Here is a 17111-nt window from a genome sequence, read left to right as displayed (position 1 = left end):
CTGTAATATTTGTCCCCTCTTTGAAGAAAGGCATTACGTTTTGGTGTCATATTTTTATGATTGCATTTTATTTTTTACGACATAATTTTTGGTAGTTTTAAATGTTACTGAAACAAAAGTTGACAGGTGAACTTACGTTGATATTTGGAACAAACGGCAGCTTTTATAAATCTTTAATGCCATTAAACGTTATCAAACGGGTTTTAAAATAAGTTAATATTGTAGCATTTTTCACCAGCGTGCACGATACTAGGCAGCAAATTCCAAAATGGCTAGACACTGTAATTAAAGCATTTCCACCGGAGTGTCACAATTTAAAAATTAAAAATGAACGAGATAAATCTGAAATATGAGCATCTTTTTTAGAGTTACATGAGGTGACATGCAAATTAATTCATCTCATTCCCTGAACTAAACTTCTCTGGACGGAAGTATTTACAACGAAAGTTTATAATTTTTTGGTTCGGTTATTTTAAAACACAAGAGGGAAGTTTGCAGAGGCTCCCAGCTTGTCTTCTATGAAAATGATGAGTTTTTTTTAAGTGAGTGGGGGCGTGGCATTGCCCTCCATCTGGCGACAAGCGAGGGTCATCCATGCACTCTCACACAACGTGACAGCGGCGATGGCTGGGGGTGAGCAGCAATTTCGTATGATCTAGTGTCCAGGTTTAATGGACTTCTGAATCACTTTTTCTCCCCCCTCGCAAGACTGGCTCGGAGATCTATGAGTGAAGAAAGCGTTTGTGCTTGAATAGGCTGGCTGACAGCGGTCAGAAGTGTTGGGTAAGCTGGGAAGGGGCGGGTTACCTAGACAAGTCTGCTTCATGTCCGCAGCGCACTCAAAAAAATGGCATCTATGACAGCCGGATGTGTTTACTAGCTATCTGGTTTGTCATGTCCAGCCCGAGGTATAGTATAATCGCCAATACTTTGAGATGGGAGTCCTTTCTCACCCAGTTGTTTTTAATAGAGTTGTCCGGGGGTGGCCGATATGTAAATATGACATTGGAATTAGGGTAGGTAGTATGAGATTTCCTTTATATATATAATACACTGGTTTTACGTCTAGATTGAAGTATTTTAAGATGAAGTTGCACGTGGACGATCTGGGCGCAACATTATCGTACAGGAGTGTTGTGTGAAAGTGACGGGAACTGCCTCGCTGACTCTACAGATCTAGCACTTTCCCGATGAAACCGCATGCTAAGCTTGTACTGTATTCTAAAATGTAAATCATACAGTTCAAAACTGAATTCTGCGCAAGTAGTTACATTGTTTTTATTACAATGGTTTCAAATCAACTTCGAAAACACTTTGAGTGTTTTTAATCAGCCTCCCTAAACATTTGATATCGCAAATAAAAGAGCATAGCTTCCTATAGAAAGAAATGATGCGTAATTTTTCGGAAGGTGAAGAGAAAGCCAGAATTATTTGCAAATAGCGATTAAAATAAATTTCACTAACAACGAAGTAATCAGGACTTTCATTTCATTTAATGTATACTAAATGTTGGAGGAACTCGGTAGGGCACGACTGAAGGAGGGTCTCGGTCCGAAACGTCGACTGTTTATTAATTTCCAGTGATGCTGCCTGCCCTGTTGAGTTCCTCCAGCAACTTTTTTTTCATTTGCATTTCCAGCATCTGCAGAACGTTTCGCATTCATTACAGTTTAGTTTCCTTTAATGGAAGCACAAAGCTATTTTACAAACCCGGAAACCAGGATGAAAAGGAGATAATTTACAAATTGCTGCTTCGGAAACTGATTTTTAAAAATATCTCATTCCATTGAAAGTGTCAGAAATTAACTTTGTAACCAGAAAGGCCATTAATATTACATTAAAATAATGTCACTCTGACAACACATCACATAATTTGATGTCCGTTTTCATGAAAAGAGTGGAAATGAACTGGAAGAAAAATATAACAAAGTCCGAGAAATAATTACAGGAATAAAACGTTTTGTACTGGGCTGCTGTTGATTCCCCACGAAGCTGAATAAGCAATTTCCTAGTTCAGCATTGTGTTTTCTGATTATGTAAACATCTATAGACGGTGACAAATAGTCGCTAAATTGCCCTCAGGATAAGCTTTATATTTTGCTAATTTGATCTCTGGTGTACAGGCGAAATAGAGATTTAGATATTCAATCTGGTGATATTATGTCAGCACTAGCTTAGTTAAATCTAAGAACGATTTAAAGTTGATAGTTACAAATGAATAAAAAATTCAATATTAAAAAAATCAGGAAGTCCTCGCAGAGAGCTCGTTTACTGTGTATGAAGATACCAAAGTTTTGTGGGAGCATATTTGGAAGGCATTTAAAAAGTTGCAAACATCCATTGGGATTTCCAGAGTTATTTCCAAAGCTGCGCTTGTTAAAAGAGCACCGCGTTATATACCTACTTTCATTAAGTGTGTGAGAAGACTGATGGACAGGCAGTCTGAAGTGGCCCTTCCTACACAGCCAAAACATACTTACGCAAATTGACGCAATAACAAATGTAATATTTCATGAGTAAATACAAAAAAATCAGCGAAAGTTATACTAAAATGCTGAAGATGATTTTAAAATTCTATGAAAATAACATTAAGTTAGAGCAAAGGACATACAGTCAAATTGTAACATTAATAGAAGAATGGAAGGTTACTGCCATGGATAGAAAATTGGCAGATTGGCAGGAGGCAAAGTGGGGCTTTCCTGGTTGACTGCGGGGGTCGGTGTTGGGACCGCTCCTTTTCACTTTTATGCCTGTGATTTGCATGACGGAATTAATGGCTTTGTGACTAGGTTTGCGGAGGATACTGAGATAGGTGGAAGGGCAGGTTGTGTTGAAGAAGCAAGTTAGGAGAATGGGCAAAGAATAGTGTGTGCTCGTGCACTTTGGCAAATGGAATAAAGGCGTAAACTTTTTTTTCTGGGGAGAAAATTCAAAGACTCAGATGCAAAGGGACTTGGGAGATCTCCTGCATGATTCTCTAAATGTTAACATGCACGATGAGTCGGTGGTAAGGAAGGCAAATGCAATGTTGCATTCGCTTCAAGAGGATTATAATATAAAAGCAAGGATGTAACGCGGAGGCTTTCTAAAGCATTGGTCAGACGGCACCTGGAGTATTGTGAACAGTTTGCGTCCCTCATCTAAGAAAAGATGTGCTGACAGTGGACAGGGTCTAGAGGATGTTCACGAGAATGCTTCCAGGAATGAAAAAAAGGTTAATGTATGAGGAGTATTTAATGATTATGGACTGGAATTTAGAAGAAATGAGCGGGGGATATCATTGAAACTTACCGAATATTGAAAGGCCTAGATAGAGCGGATGTGGAGACGATTTTTCTTATAATTTTTATTCATTTCTCGTCTAGGACGAGAGGGCACAGCCTCAGAATAGAGGGTAGAAGGACGTCCATTTAGAACAGAGTTGAGGAATTTCTTTAGCCAGAGGGTAGTGAATCTGAGGAATTCATTGCCATGTACACCTGAGGAAGCCAAGTCATTGGTATGTTTAAAGCGGAGGTGGTTAAGTTCTCGATTAGCCAGGGCGTGAAAGGTTACGGAGAGGAGTATGGGGTTCTGAGGGATAATAAATCAGCAGTGATGGGATGGCCGATGAGTTGAATAACCAAGTTCTGCTACTATTCAGAAATAGTGCAAAGCAGCTATAAAATTGAGAAAAAGGCTACATTCTAACGAGAGTGTGTTAAACGGCTGATCCCGAAGTATATTCATTAGGAGATAAATTAACATACATAAATGTCTAGTTTGTTATATTGAAATTATTATATTTTTCAATAATTTTTTCTCTTCTCTTTGACACACAACAGTCGTATCAGTCGCTCTACGAATGGTTAAATGGATCGAAGATATAAGCTAATGGTATTATCGTGGTGGATAATGTGGATTAACAATTGTGAAGCAGAACACCGTGGAAGTTCGAACTTGAAGGCAGAGTGCAAGTTCAATGCAGGAGTCTTACAACTGTGGAGGAACAGAGGGATCGTGGGATCTACGTCCATAGATCTCTCAAAGTTGCCGCGCAAGTTGATAGGGTGCTTAATAAGGCGTATGGTGTGTTGGCCTTGATTAGTCAGGAGGTCTGAATTCAAGAGCCGAGAGTTAATGTTGTAGTTCTATAAAACTCTGGTTTGACCACACTAAGAGTATAGAGTTCAGTGGTAGTAGCCTCATTATACAAAGAATACGGACATTTTAAGAAGTGCAGATAGGATTTACCAGGAAGGTGTCTGGATTAGAGAGCATGCTTTATGAAGTAAGGTTTAGGGAGTTAGGTAGGCTTTTCTCTTTGGAGCGAAGAAGGATGAGAGGTGACTTAATAGAAGTATATAAGACGATGAGACACAGATTGAGTGGACAGCCGGAACTCTTTTCCCTCCTGGGCGGCAATCGCTGATACAAGATGACATAACTTTAAGGTGATGGGAAGAAAATAGAGGGGGAATGTCAGAGGTTTTTTTGCAGAGAGGTCGGTGTGTAGAATGCGCTGACAGAGGTGGTGGTAGAGAAAGATACATTAGGGACATTTCACACGCTTTAAAGTAAAATGGGGGGGCGATGTGGAAGGGAAGGGTTAGATTGATCTTGGAGTAGGTTAAAAAGTCGGCACGACATTGTGGACCGAAGGACCTGTACTGTTCCTTCTTCTATGATGTGCATGGTAAATTTCAGAGATAAATTTATCCCTTATGATAAGTTTCATGGTAGGCAGTTGGTATAAATGTGATTCAAAAGATGGAAGAAATAGAAATACTAAATCAACTGATCTACAGTATTTCGTTTTATCGATACCCAACACTGTCGTTCAAACTACTGAATTTCATTTGTAGATATTGCACATTATCAGAGGCATTCCTGAGGTGGACCCATTTGGGCATGAAAATGCGCAGCCGGTGGGCTTACGACTTGTGCTGCGTGTGTTTGCTTCTTGTAAAGATACCTACGTACATCTTACCTGTGCAGACATTCTCAACTTTGCATTTTTATTCAGTATTACTGACTCCAAGTTTCTTATTTATCCACTTTCGCGACGGGGATCTATTCCAGTAAGACTTATGTTCAAAATTAACATTTGTAACATCACTTACAATTGACAAGACATTTAGATCACAAGTCCTAAAAGAAAAAAAATAGATTTGCCTGTTATTAGTTATATATTAAATTTCTGCGGTTTAGAACTACATAATCGTATTCGTGTTCAGGATGAAATTCAGTATTCATTTGACTTCATGTAGGGTTTTGCAAGTGGGGATCCTTTATAACATCTCGTAAAAAACTTGCGAATTCCAGTCGCCGAATTATTGTCCATTCATTTAACAAATATATAATTGGTCAAATGCAAAATCTTAGGTACATTTTAATACAATTGATTTCCAACTCGGCAATTATTATTGCCCCAGTAGCTGTGATTGTTTGCATTTGATGCATAAAACTTTTACGAAACCAGATGTATCTATTTGTGAATCTCCAGGATCGAATATTCAATTCCGTTGGGACTTGTTTTGTATCTAACGGTCTTTTGTTGTATGGATTGTTTTTCTAGGGTAGAGACATAAAACAATGGGTGACTGGAGTTTTCTTGGAAGGCTTTTGGAGAATGCACAGGAACACTCGACTGTAGTAGGCAAGGTCTGGTTGACTGTGCTCTTCATCTTCCGGATCCTGGTGCTGGGTGCTGCGGCTGAAGAGGTCTGGGGTGACGAGCAATCCGATTTCACCTGCAACACCCAACAACCTGGTTGCGAGAACGTTTGCTACGACAAAGCTTTCCCTATCTCTCATATACGATTCTGGGTTTTGCAGATCATCTTTGTCTCCACGCCCACTTTGATTTACCTGGGCCACGTACTGCACATAGTGCGAATGGAAGATAAGCGGAAAGAGAGGGAAGAGGAACTCAGAAAAGCCAAGAATCAAGAATACAAAGAACTAATACTTGAAAATGGCAAAAAGGAAAAGCTTTCCTATAGAGACGAACTGGGTAAAATCCGAATCCGAGGTGCCCTTTTACGCACCTACGTTTTCAATATAATTTTCAAAGCGATGTTTGAAATTGGATTTATTGTAGGTCAGTATATCCTGTATGGTTTTGAGCTTAGACCTTTGTATAGGTGCGATAGATGGCCATGTCCCAACACCGTGGACTGCTTCATCTCACGGCCAACAGAAAAGACCATCTTCATCCTATTTATGCTTGTGGTGGCTTGCGTGTCCCTTTTATTGAACCTAATGGAAATCTATCACCTCGGCTGGAAAAAGCTGCAGCAGGGACTGAAGAACCGGCACCCCCATGACCCAGAGCACAAGACCGAGCCTCTCACCAGGACTGTCCCGAGCAGTTTCACCTACCCCTACTTCCCTGACCCGACGGAGGGGCCCCACCCTTACCCGGGAGCCCCGCCCGCTGAGTTCAAGGTGGCACCGCTGCCCGAGGACAGGCCCCCGTGCGTGGTCTACAACAACAAGCTAGCGGCCGAGCAGAACTGGACCAACTTCGCCACCGAGCACACCCGCGACTTGAAGCCCGGCGACGCCGAGGCCGAAGCCGAGCCCGCGCCCCCCACGCCGACCAATGAGGACAGCGGGACCATGGGCGAGGCGGCACGTGGCAACGGTCACCTGACCACCACGGTGGAGATGCACGAGGCCCCCAGCGCGGACGCGCGCCGCCTGAGCAGAGCCAGTAAGGGGAGCAGCGCCAGGGCTAGGTCGGACGACCTCGCCGTGTAGCACCGGCCTTACCCTTCCCTCGCCCAGGGCAGTGCAGGGTTTAATGCAAAGTCGGGTGGGTGGGAGAAGCATACGCATTGGCATGCTGGTGGTTGCAATGCGCACTGGGAGTTGTGGCTTGCATAGAGATGAAGGTTATTATAAATTGGGTTACATACCTATTAGCCTTAACATTTATACATGCTCTATTTTATCACTTTTAATAAACGGAAAAAAAATCTAGACAACTTTATTTCTTAACGTTGTACAAGTCTGCAGGATGAAAATGCTCCATTTTCCCATCATAAGACCTAGGAGTAGAATTAGACCATTAGGCTCATCGAGTCTGCTCCACAATTTCATCATGGCTGATCCATTTCCCTCTCAGCCCCAATCTCTTGCCTTCTCCCCGTATCCCTTCATGGCCTAACCAATCAGGAATCTATTAATCACTGCCTTAAATATACCCCATGACTTGGCCTCCACAGCCACATTTAGCAATGAATTCCACATATTTACCACTCTGGCTAAAGAAATTCCTCCTCATCTCCATTCTAAATGGATGTCCCTCTATTTCCAAGATAAGTGTCCTCTGGTCTTAGACACTCCCACCACAGGAAACATACTCCCCACATCCATTCTATGAAAGCCTTTCAACACCTGATAGGTTTCAATGAGGTCCCCCTCATTCTGAATTCCAGTGGGTAGAGGCCCAGAGCCATCAAATGCTCCTCATATCATAAGTCTTTCAATTCTGGAATAATTTTTGTGAACCTCCTTTGAATCCTCTCCGATCTCAGCACATCTTTTCCTAGTAAAGGAGGCGAAAACTTTTCTCAATACTCCTTGAGGCCTCACCAGTGCCTTATAAAGCCTCAGCATTACATCCTTGCTTTTATGTTCTAGTCCTTGAAAAATGAATGATAAAATTGCATTTGCCTTCCCCCACTACCGACTCAACCTGCAAATTAACCTGTAAGGAATCCTGCACAAGGACTCCGAAGTCCCCTTGTACCATAAATTTTTGAATTTTCTCTCTATTTAGAAAATAGTCAATGCTTTTATTTCTTCTCCTATCATATTGGACTGAAGCTCAACTTAGCATGTTGTAATTGTAAAAACTCATTTCAAGAAACCCACCACCACCACCACCACCACCACATGTTAACTTAAGAACTGTACTTTTTAAAATATGTTAATTATTTCATGGCAAGGGAAGATGTCTACAGTAAACTGGGGTAACATAACTCCATAAATGTCTTAATTCATTGATTGTGCACATGTTAGAGATTTGCACTCAGTGATAGTAAGCGGTTATCTCTAAACTAAAACAGCAGGTAAAGTCTCTAAATTTGAACTTAAAATCACAGAATGCTTCATAAATGACACATACACAATTTAGTCCTACCACAGGGTTTCAATACTTCTTGGTTTTCATCCACTTCACTGTTCAGTTACTCGAATGAACTTCAAATTACTACATCTGTGGTGGCAAACGAAAGAAGTTTGAATGCATGTTTTGAGATACATGGACAGGACATGAATTTTGAATGCCTTTTATTCACAAAAACCTCAAAGCAGAGCAACATGCGCAACTCAATTATAGACTAAAGGGGTATAGACTGTAGTTTATTTATATATGAGGTCATCTTTATGTGTTTTAGTACATCCAATACTGCTCTGACAAAATTAGGAATGTCATATTAAAAGGGAAGAGGGGTGGAACCACCAAGAAGTGAAATGGAAGTATGGTTTGCAATGAATAAAAAGCATAGAACATTGTTATGTTTTAAAGACAAATTCTTTAGGTTGTTTAACATGAAATTGGAATGGTCTGAGTGTTTCTTCAAGAACACGACATTTTTGCATACATTACTTTTAACATAAATAGATTTGGAAATTCTAAATAATTATTCTCACAGCTCTAGCCCTTCCAAGCAGAGAAGAAAATAGTAACAATATTCCAGAGTTAGAAAATGGTAGTTTTGTCTCAAACTTAATATTTTTGGATGGGAATTTGGGAGTAGGAAAGTGGAACCACAGGGAAAGTAAGTTACATTTTATTGCTTTGGGATTTATTTTTACTGTGTTCCCAAAATACATAATCTTGATTAATATCAGAAAACTGTGTTAAAGAACTGGCTGCTTCCTGACATTTGCAGTAAGATTTACAAATAATCTGACACAAAGCTGCAAAGACTTTCTATGTCTTTGAGACATAAACATTTTAGTGAAAGGGGGAAGTACTTAGGAATAAAATTAGCTATGTATGGAAACACTGCTACGTATTGCAACTTTTCTAGGTTTCACCTTTTGAGTCACATTGGTTGAGGGGAACAAATTTTTCTAAAGAATCCATATTTTTACAACCAACAAATGCTTATTTGCTCTATTTGGCTATTTTTGTGCAAGAACTGTTCTTAAAATAGAGTTTCTTGCCTGAGGTTCCCTATTTCATTTTAGGAAAAGTTTATTTTTAGCCCTCTACTTAACTATACCAAAAAGGCAGTTAAACAAAGAAAATTTGTTATTATCAATAAAATATTAAACAATTGGCTCTAGCTTTGATGAAAATATTAGCTAACTGGTGAACTAAAAACAAGTAAAAATGATGTATTCCTTGAATTAAGAAATCAGGGGCTTACTTCAGTGTTTTCCCATGGTTGATTTAACTTTCTAGCTTGACTTGTTAATGACAGAAACCCCATTGATAATGAACAAATCAAGGAATCAGCTTGTAGGTGATTTTTAATACATTCTTTTTTCCCCATTCATTTTCTTGTACAATGTATGCTATCCTTGTAACTATGTTTGGTTCCTGAAAGTTTACATTATCAAATATTGCACATGTCAGCAAAAAAAGTTTACATTATTTGACAGCAAATTTTAAGAAAATGAGCCCACCCTTATCCAAAATTAAATGTCTTAATACAAAATAAGAGCTTTGAAGAAAAATACAGAAGTGTACAAATGGAAGTTATTAGGTTATTACTATGTACACTTGATTTCTACTAATTATAACAAAAATGCATAGCTGTAGCCCCAGAATAATTTACCTTGTAATAGATTATTGTGGTAGTGGGTCTATAGTAGTTGGCAATTAATCATAAACTTGACCAAAAGAAAAGATTAAGTGAGAGAAACTACAGTATACATGGAATTTAAATTAAACTGATTAGGTTCCTGTTGCTCCATTCAATGCTATTTTGTTAACAGCCAATCTTGCTCACAGGCTTCAAAGCCTATTTGTTGCTCATGAAACCCGTTATCTATCAAATATCAGCTCTCACTAGAGGTAAAGAACTTGCTGGGCAGTCAGGGACATTTAATGACTTAGAGCAAAAGCAACAGAGCTGTTCTAAGTGCTGTCTTTAAAGAGGTGCCTATGTATTTATTCTGTACAAGCAAATTGATGTAAATGTACTTTACCTCAAATGTTTACAAATATGTTACCTAATAAACGTTTTTGTAACATAATTCTTTTGAAGAAAAATATTGTGCCTTATTTTTATCTCTTGTCTTTCAAACTGGATATGAAAAACAAAAGCATCTATTAAACACTTTATAAATTATATCTAGCTATAAATGCACCCTGTTAACAATGACACAAAGCCACACCTTATAAGTATCCTTACAGTTACACATGTTTTATTCTTTGCTAAGTTCATGCTTTCAGCTTATTGAATTATAAGCAGGATTGCTAGGATGATTAGGTTTTCTTGTAAAAATGAAGTGTATCTCTTTAGATGATTATTGTGTAAGGAATAGAAGTAAATATTTTTGGAAGGTTCTAACAAACAAAATGGACTTATATCAAGTTGAGGGCCATATATTTCAAAACTGAATATTTAACAATTGAATACAACTTACAGGCCCATAAACAGGAAGTTGATTTGAGAACTAATTATGTAGATAAAAATGGAATGAATGCTGATAAAATAGTTCATGTGAATTAACACAGTGGGTTTAGGGACAGTTGAGAACCTACAAGAATTATAGTGGGTTTAGACTCAAATGACAGCATACAAAGTTCAAAGTAAAATTTATTATCAAAGTACATACATCTCACCACATACAACCCTGAGATTCTTTTCCCTGTGGGCATACTTAGCAGATCTATAGAACAGTAACTGTAAACAGGATCAATGAACAACAAACTGTGCAAATATAAATAAATAGTGAGAGCATAAAGTAACAAGATAAAGAGTCCTTAAAGTGAGACCACTGGTTGTGGGACACACCGGTTATTTTTATATGATGTAACAAAAAAAGATTACTTTCACATTAATGACAGCAGGAAATTTGAACTGCTTCATTTTTAGCTATAAATCCCAAAACACTAGTTTGCTAGTACCCCTTCTAAGAAGGGGCTGAGGGATTCAGAGTGGAGTGAAGAAAAGGCAGTTACAACTATGATCTACATATACAATATTTAAGTTATTACATGACCAAAAACTCACATATTTGGATGGGAGATCTGGAATCTTAGTGAACAAACTGGAGTTCATTGGTGCTTCCGTGCTATGCAAAACTAAGCTTTAAATAAGATCCCACCCAGCTGGCTGCAATCCATTAAAAAGAAACTCATTTTCACTTTTTTTCTGTAGCTTCTGCGAGGTGAGGCAATAACTTACATTTTACCTCCTACCTCACCAAGCATTCAGCATGCAGCTGCGATTTACTTACAACCTTCTTTAGTATACTGCATACTCTGCACCTGCTTAGCCCACTCCGATCAGGGTCATGTGAAGCCATGGGAGCAGGTGGTGGACGGTTGTACGAGCAGCTGGTGCATATCACAATTCCTGGTTATGCGACTGCTGATGCCAGGCAGACAATCTCTGAAGAGCATTGATAATGTCTGGGGTCACCCGGTTCATAAAGACACTGCCCAGAAGAAGGCATAGCAAACCACTTCAGTAGAAAAATTTGTCAGAACAATCATAGAACACAGAACAGTACAGCACAGCAACAGGGCCTTTTGGCCCACAAAATTGTTCCAAACCAATTAAAAATACCCAAACTCTAATCCCTCCTACCTACAAAATGTCCAGATCTCTCCATCCTCCTCACATCCATGTGTCTTTCTAAACATCTCTTAAAGGCTTCTAATGTGATTGCCTCTACCAGCATACCAGGCAGTGCATTCTAGGCATCCACCACTCCCTGAGTAAAAAGCTTACTCCCTATGTCTACTTTGAACCTACCTCCTCTCACCTTCAATACATGCCCTCTGGTATTAGACATTTCAACCCTGGGAAACAGATATTCTCTGTTTACTCTATCTATGGCTCTCATAACCTTGTAAACCTCTATCAGATCTCTCCTCAGCTCCCATCGCTCCAGAGAAAACAACCCAAGTGTATCCAGCTTCTCATGATAACACATTCATTCTAAACCAGGCAGCATCCTGGTAAAACTCTTCTGCACCCTCTCCAAAGCCTCAACACCCTTCCTATCAACACACACAAATTGCTGGAGAAACTCAGTAGGCCAGGAAAAAAGTATCTATGGATGCTGCCTGGCTGGCTGAGTTCCTCCAGTATTTTGTGCGTGTTGCTTGGATTTCCAGCATCTGCAGATTTTCTCTTGTTTGTCAACATCCTTCCTATAGAGGGAACAACCTGAACTGTATGCAGTACTCCAGATGTGGCCTAACTAGAGTTTTATAAAGTTGCAACATAACCTCTTGACTTTTGAACTCAATGCTTCAACTAATAAATGCAAGCATTCTTTAAGCCTTCTTAACCAGCTTATTGACCTGTGTAGCCACTTTCAAGGAGCTATGAACTTGGATCCCACGGTCTTTCTGCTCAGCAACACTGTTAAGGATCTTGCCCCTTGAATTTGCCTCCTTGAAGTTGTCTTCTTGAATTTGCCCTACCAAGGTGCAACACCTCACATTTATCTGGGTTAAACTCCATCTGCCATTTCTCTGCCCAATTCATCTATTTTACATTGTATTTTTTGCCAGTCTTCTGCACTGTCCACAACTTCACCGATCTTAGCAAACACGAGGAAATCTGCAGACGCTGGAAATTCAAGCAACACACACAAAATGCTGGTGGAACGCAGCAGGCCAGGCAGCATCTATAGGGAGAAGCACTGTCGACGTTTCGGGCCGAGAACCTTTGTCAGGACTAACTGAAAAGAAAGATAGTAACAGATTTGAAAGTAGGAGGGGGAGGGGGAAATGCAAAATGATAGGAGAAGACTGGAGGGGGTGGGGTGAAGCTGAGAGCTGGAAAGGTGATGGGCAAAAGGGATACAGAGCTGGAGAAGGGAAAGGATCATGGGACAGGAGGCCTAGGGGGAAAGGGGGAGGGGAGCACCAGAGGGAGATGGAGAACAGGCAGAGTGATGGGCAGAGAGAGAAAAAAAGGGGGGGAAACTAAATATATCAGGGATGGGGTAAGAAGGGGAGGGGGGCATTAACGGAAGTTAGAGAAGTCAATGTTCATGCCATCAGGTTGGAGGCTACCCAGATGGTATATAAGGTGTTGTTCCTCCAACCTGAGTGTGGTTTCATCTTGACAGTAGAGGAGGCCATGGATAGCCATATCAGAATGGGAATGGGACGTGGAATTAAAATGTGTGGCCACTGTGAGATCCTGCTTTCTCTGGCAGACAGAGCGTGGGTGTTCAGCAAAATGGTCTCCCAGTCTGCATTGGGTCTCACCAAGATATAAAAGGCCACACCGGGAGCACCGGACGCAGTATATCACACCAGCCAACTCACAGGTGAAGTGTCGCCTCACCTGGAAGGACTGTCTGGGGTCCTGAATGGTGGTGAGGGAGGAAGTCCATCTCCTACCCCCCATCCTCATCACATTCTACAGGGGTTGTATTGAGAGCATCCTGAGCAACTGCATCACTGCCTGGTTCAGAAATTACACCATCTTGGATCGCAAGACCCTGCAGCGGATAGTGAGGTCAGCTGAGAAGATCATCAGGGTCTCTCTTCCTGCCATCACAGACATTTACACTACACGCTGCTTCCGCAAAGGAAACAGCATTATGAAGGACCCCATGCACCCCTCATACAAACTCTTCTCCCTCCTGCCATCTGGGAAAAGGCTCCGAAGCATTCGGGCTCTCACGACCAGACTATGTAACTGTTTCTTCCCCCAAGCTATCAGACTCCTCAATACCCGAAGCCTGGACTGACACCTTGCCCTACTGTCCTGTTTATTATTTATTGTAATGCCTGCACTGTTTTTGTGCACTTTATGAAGTCGAGTATAGGTCTGTAGTCTAGTGTAGCTTTCTCTGTGTTTTTTTTTATTACGTAGGTCAGTCTAGTTTTTTGTACTGTGTCATGTAACACCATGGTCCTGAAAAACGTTGTCTCATTTTTACTATGTACTGTACCAGCAGTTATGGTCAAAATGACAATAAAAGTTGACTTGACTTGACTTTAAGTGTAAGGGCAGGTGTAGCATTTGTTCCGTTTACAAGGATAAGTGCCAGGAGAGAGATCAGTGGGAAGGGATGGGGGGGTCAAATGGACAAGGGAGTCACATAGGGAGCGATCTCTGTGGAAAGCAGAAAGGGGGGGTAGGGAAAGATGTGCTTGGTAGTGGGATCGCGTTGGAGGTGGCGGAAGTTACAGAGAATTATACGTTGGACCCGGAGGCTGGTGGGGTGGTAGGTGAGGACAAGGGGAACCCTATCCCGAGTGGGGTGGCGGGCGGATGGGGTGAGGGCAGATGTGCATGAAATGGGTGAGATGCGTTTGAGAACAGAGTTGATGGTGGAAGAAAGGAAACCCTTTCTTTTAAAAAAGGAAGACGTCTCCTTCGTCCCGGAATGAAAAGCCTCATCCTGAGAGCAGATGCGGTGGAGATGGAGGAATTGCGAGAAGGGGATAGCATTTTTACAAGAGACAGGGTGGGAAGAGGAATAGTCCAGGTAGCTGTGAGAAACCGTAGGCTTATAATAGATATCAGTAGATAAGCTGTCTCCAGAGATGGAGACAGAAAGATCTAGAAAGGGGAGGGAGGTGTCAGAAATAGACCAGGTAAATTTGAGGGCAGGGTGAAAGTTGGAGGCAAAGTTAATGAAGTCAACGTGCTCAGCATGCGTGCAGGAGGCAGCGCCAATGCAGCTGTCGATGTAGCGAAGGAAAAGAGGGGGACGGATACCAGTATAGACTTGGAACATGGACTGTTCCACAAAGCCAACAAAAAGGCAGGCAAAGCTGGGACCCATGTGGGTGCCCATGGCTACCCACTCCTCTCCTACTTTCAAATCTCTTACTATCTTTCCTTTCAGTTACTCCTGATGAAGGGTCTCGGCCCAAGATGTCAACAGTGCTTCTCCCTATAGATGCTGCCTGACCTGCTGCGTTCCACCAGCATTTTGTGTTTTAGTATCATCCACAAATTTACAAACACACCCATCTACATTTTCATCTGTGTCATTTATATATATCACAAATGGCAGAGGTTCCAGCACAGATCTCTGCGGAATATAACCAAATACAGACTCCAGTTCAAATAAGTCCCTTCAACCACTACTCTCTGTCTTCTATGGTCAGGCCAGTTCTGAAGCTAAACAGCCAATTCGCTGCAGACCCCATGCATCTTAATTTTCTGGATTAGCCTCCCATGAGGGACTTTGTGAAACAACTTACTAAAATACATGTAGACAATTTTCTGCGCCCTACCTTCATCAATCTCTCTCATCACGTTATCAATCAAGTTGGTAAGACACAACCTGCCCTGCACAAAACCATGCTAGGCTATGGTTTTCAAATGCTCATAAGAGCTTTCTCCAGCAATTTTCCTACAACTGTCATGAACCTCACCGGACTATTGTTCCCAGCATTTTCCCTTGTTCTCTTCTTAAATAGAGGTACAACATTAGCCACTTACTAGTTTTCTGGGACCTTGCCTGTGCCTAGAGAGGACACAAAGATACTGGTTGAGGCACAGCAATCTCCTCTCTTGTCTCCTTCAATAACCAGGGGTAAGTCCTATCAGAACCTGGGGATTTATCACCTTAAAACTCCTTAGGAGGCCCAACAACTCCTCCTCCTTGACCTCCAAATGCTCCAGCATATTTATACACTCAGCACTGATCTCCTGGCCCTCCACATCCTTTTCCTTGGTAAATACTGAAGCCAAGTACTGCCCCATCTAAACCCCTTGCACTAAGAAGGTCCCAGTTTATATTAGGGATGTTGAAATCCCCCATGACAACAACCCTATTGTTTTTACACATTTCTTTAATCTGATTACATATCTGTTCTTTAATGCCCCGGTGGCTATTGGGGGCGGGGGGGGGGGGGGGAGGTCCGTAATACCATCTCTGTAATTGCACCCTTCCTATTCCTGAGTCTAGTCAAATGGACGCAGTGTCTGACCCCTCCATTATGTCTCCCCCCATGTGCAACTATACCCCCTTTCTCTTACCCTCCTCTATCTTTTCTAAAACATTGAAAGCCCGATACATTAATCCCCCATTCCTGCCCCTCTGTCAGCCAAGTTTCAGTAACACCATAAACACCCACATAGTTCAGCATGACACATAATGAAAAAACGAGTGTATAGTGTATTCACTCCTGACAACAGTCTGTCTACGTAGGAGAGATCAAATTTAGATTGGACTACAATGAGGAATACCTTCACTTAATCTGCAATTGTGCTTTTGAAATTAAAGGCAGCTGTTCCTTTAGGTTTACCTCTCATTTCCTCTCTGCCCTCGCCTCCTAGACTGTTACAATAAGCTAAAGCTAAGCTGGAGGGACAGTCTCTCATCTTCGGACCAGAAATAATATAATTGAATGGACACAAGCTTACGATCATCAAATATAATTCAACATTTCTAGCACTATTACTTTAGAATTGTGGTATCCACAGATTGGAAGGTTCAGATAATTATTTTGTATTTACACATCAATGAGAATGTCCTTCTGTTCCCCTATCTTCTACTTTAATACTTCTTGTAGTCTCTTCTGCCTTCCATCCTTCTACATAGCTTTCCTATTATTCTCTCCTCCCCTTTTTCCTGCATGTTATGCAAGCTGGTCTCCAGTTTTCTCTAGCTCTGAAGGTAAGTCATCAACGCAAAATGATAACTTTGCTTCTTTCTTCACCGATCTTGTCTGGCCTTCTGAATATTACCAGAGACCTGAACAATATGTCAATAGAGGCATCCTGGCCAGACTTGCACTGTTTACTTTGTGCCTGACCTTTATTTCACTGGAACTTTTGAATCTGTGCCTTTGTGCCTTATTTCTTTGAGCATATGGTAGAGTGAAAATAAATGCTAATCTTCCTGAACAAGCACACTTTATCCTAAATACAAGTGACTAGGATCTCCTCTACTAGATAAGTAACATGAAAAATACATGTAACCAAGTGAAATCATGATTGCTTGATTGA

At 41.0% G+C, this 17111-nt stretch overlaps 1 protein-coding gene across 6 annotated transcripts; it reads left to right on the top strand.

Annotated features, from left to right (window-relative positions):
* The first annotated feature begins 613 nt into the window (after positions 1 to 613).
* Positions 614 to 10170, top strand: gja3 (gap junction protein, alpha 3). 6 transcript variants are annotated; one of them, XM_073043684.1, is made up of 3 exons: positions 614 to 783; positions 3825 to 3876; positions 5558 to 10170. In XM_073043684.1, the coding sequence occupies exon 3, from the start codon at positions 5575 to 5577 to the stop codon at positions 6742 to 6744; it is 1170 nt and encodes a 389-aa protein (XP_072899785.1). In that variant the 5' UTR covers positions 614 to 783; positions 3825 to 3876; positions 5558 to 5574; the 3' UTR covers positions 6745 to 10170. The 6 variants fall into 6 exon arrangements, with proteins under 6 accessions (XP_072899785.1, XP_072899783.1, XP_072899787.1 ...); XM_073043685.1 differs by lacking the exon at positions 614 to 783 and adding an exon at positions 957 to 1016; XM_073043683.1 differs by lacking the exon at positions 614 to 783 and adding an exon at positions 2845 to 3214 and having other exon boundaries at positions 3825 to 4049.
* Positions 10171 to 17111: the final 6941 nt, after the last annotated feature.

This window comes from Hemitrygon akajei, chromosome 4 (assembly GCF_048418815.1).
Source record: "Hemitrygon akajei chromosome 4, sHemAka1.3, whole genome shotgun sequence".
In the NCBI taxonomy this organism is placed as follows: domain Eukaryota; kingdom Metazoa; phylum Chordata; class Chondrichthyes; order Myliobatiformes; family Dasyatidae; genus Hemitrygon; species Hemitrygon akajei.
Note: the sequence above shows the minus strand (reverse complement) of the source record. Positions and strands in the feature narration are given on the sequence as shown.

Bases quoted from the DNA above. Each gene is read 5' to 3' on its own strand.
- gja3 (XM_073043682.1), top strand. From the start codon at position 5,575: ATGGGTGACTGGAGTTTTCTTGGAAGGCTTTTGGAGAATGCACAGGAA.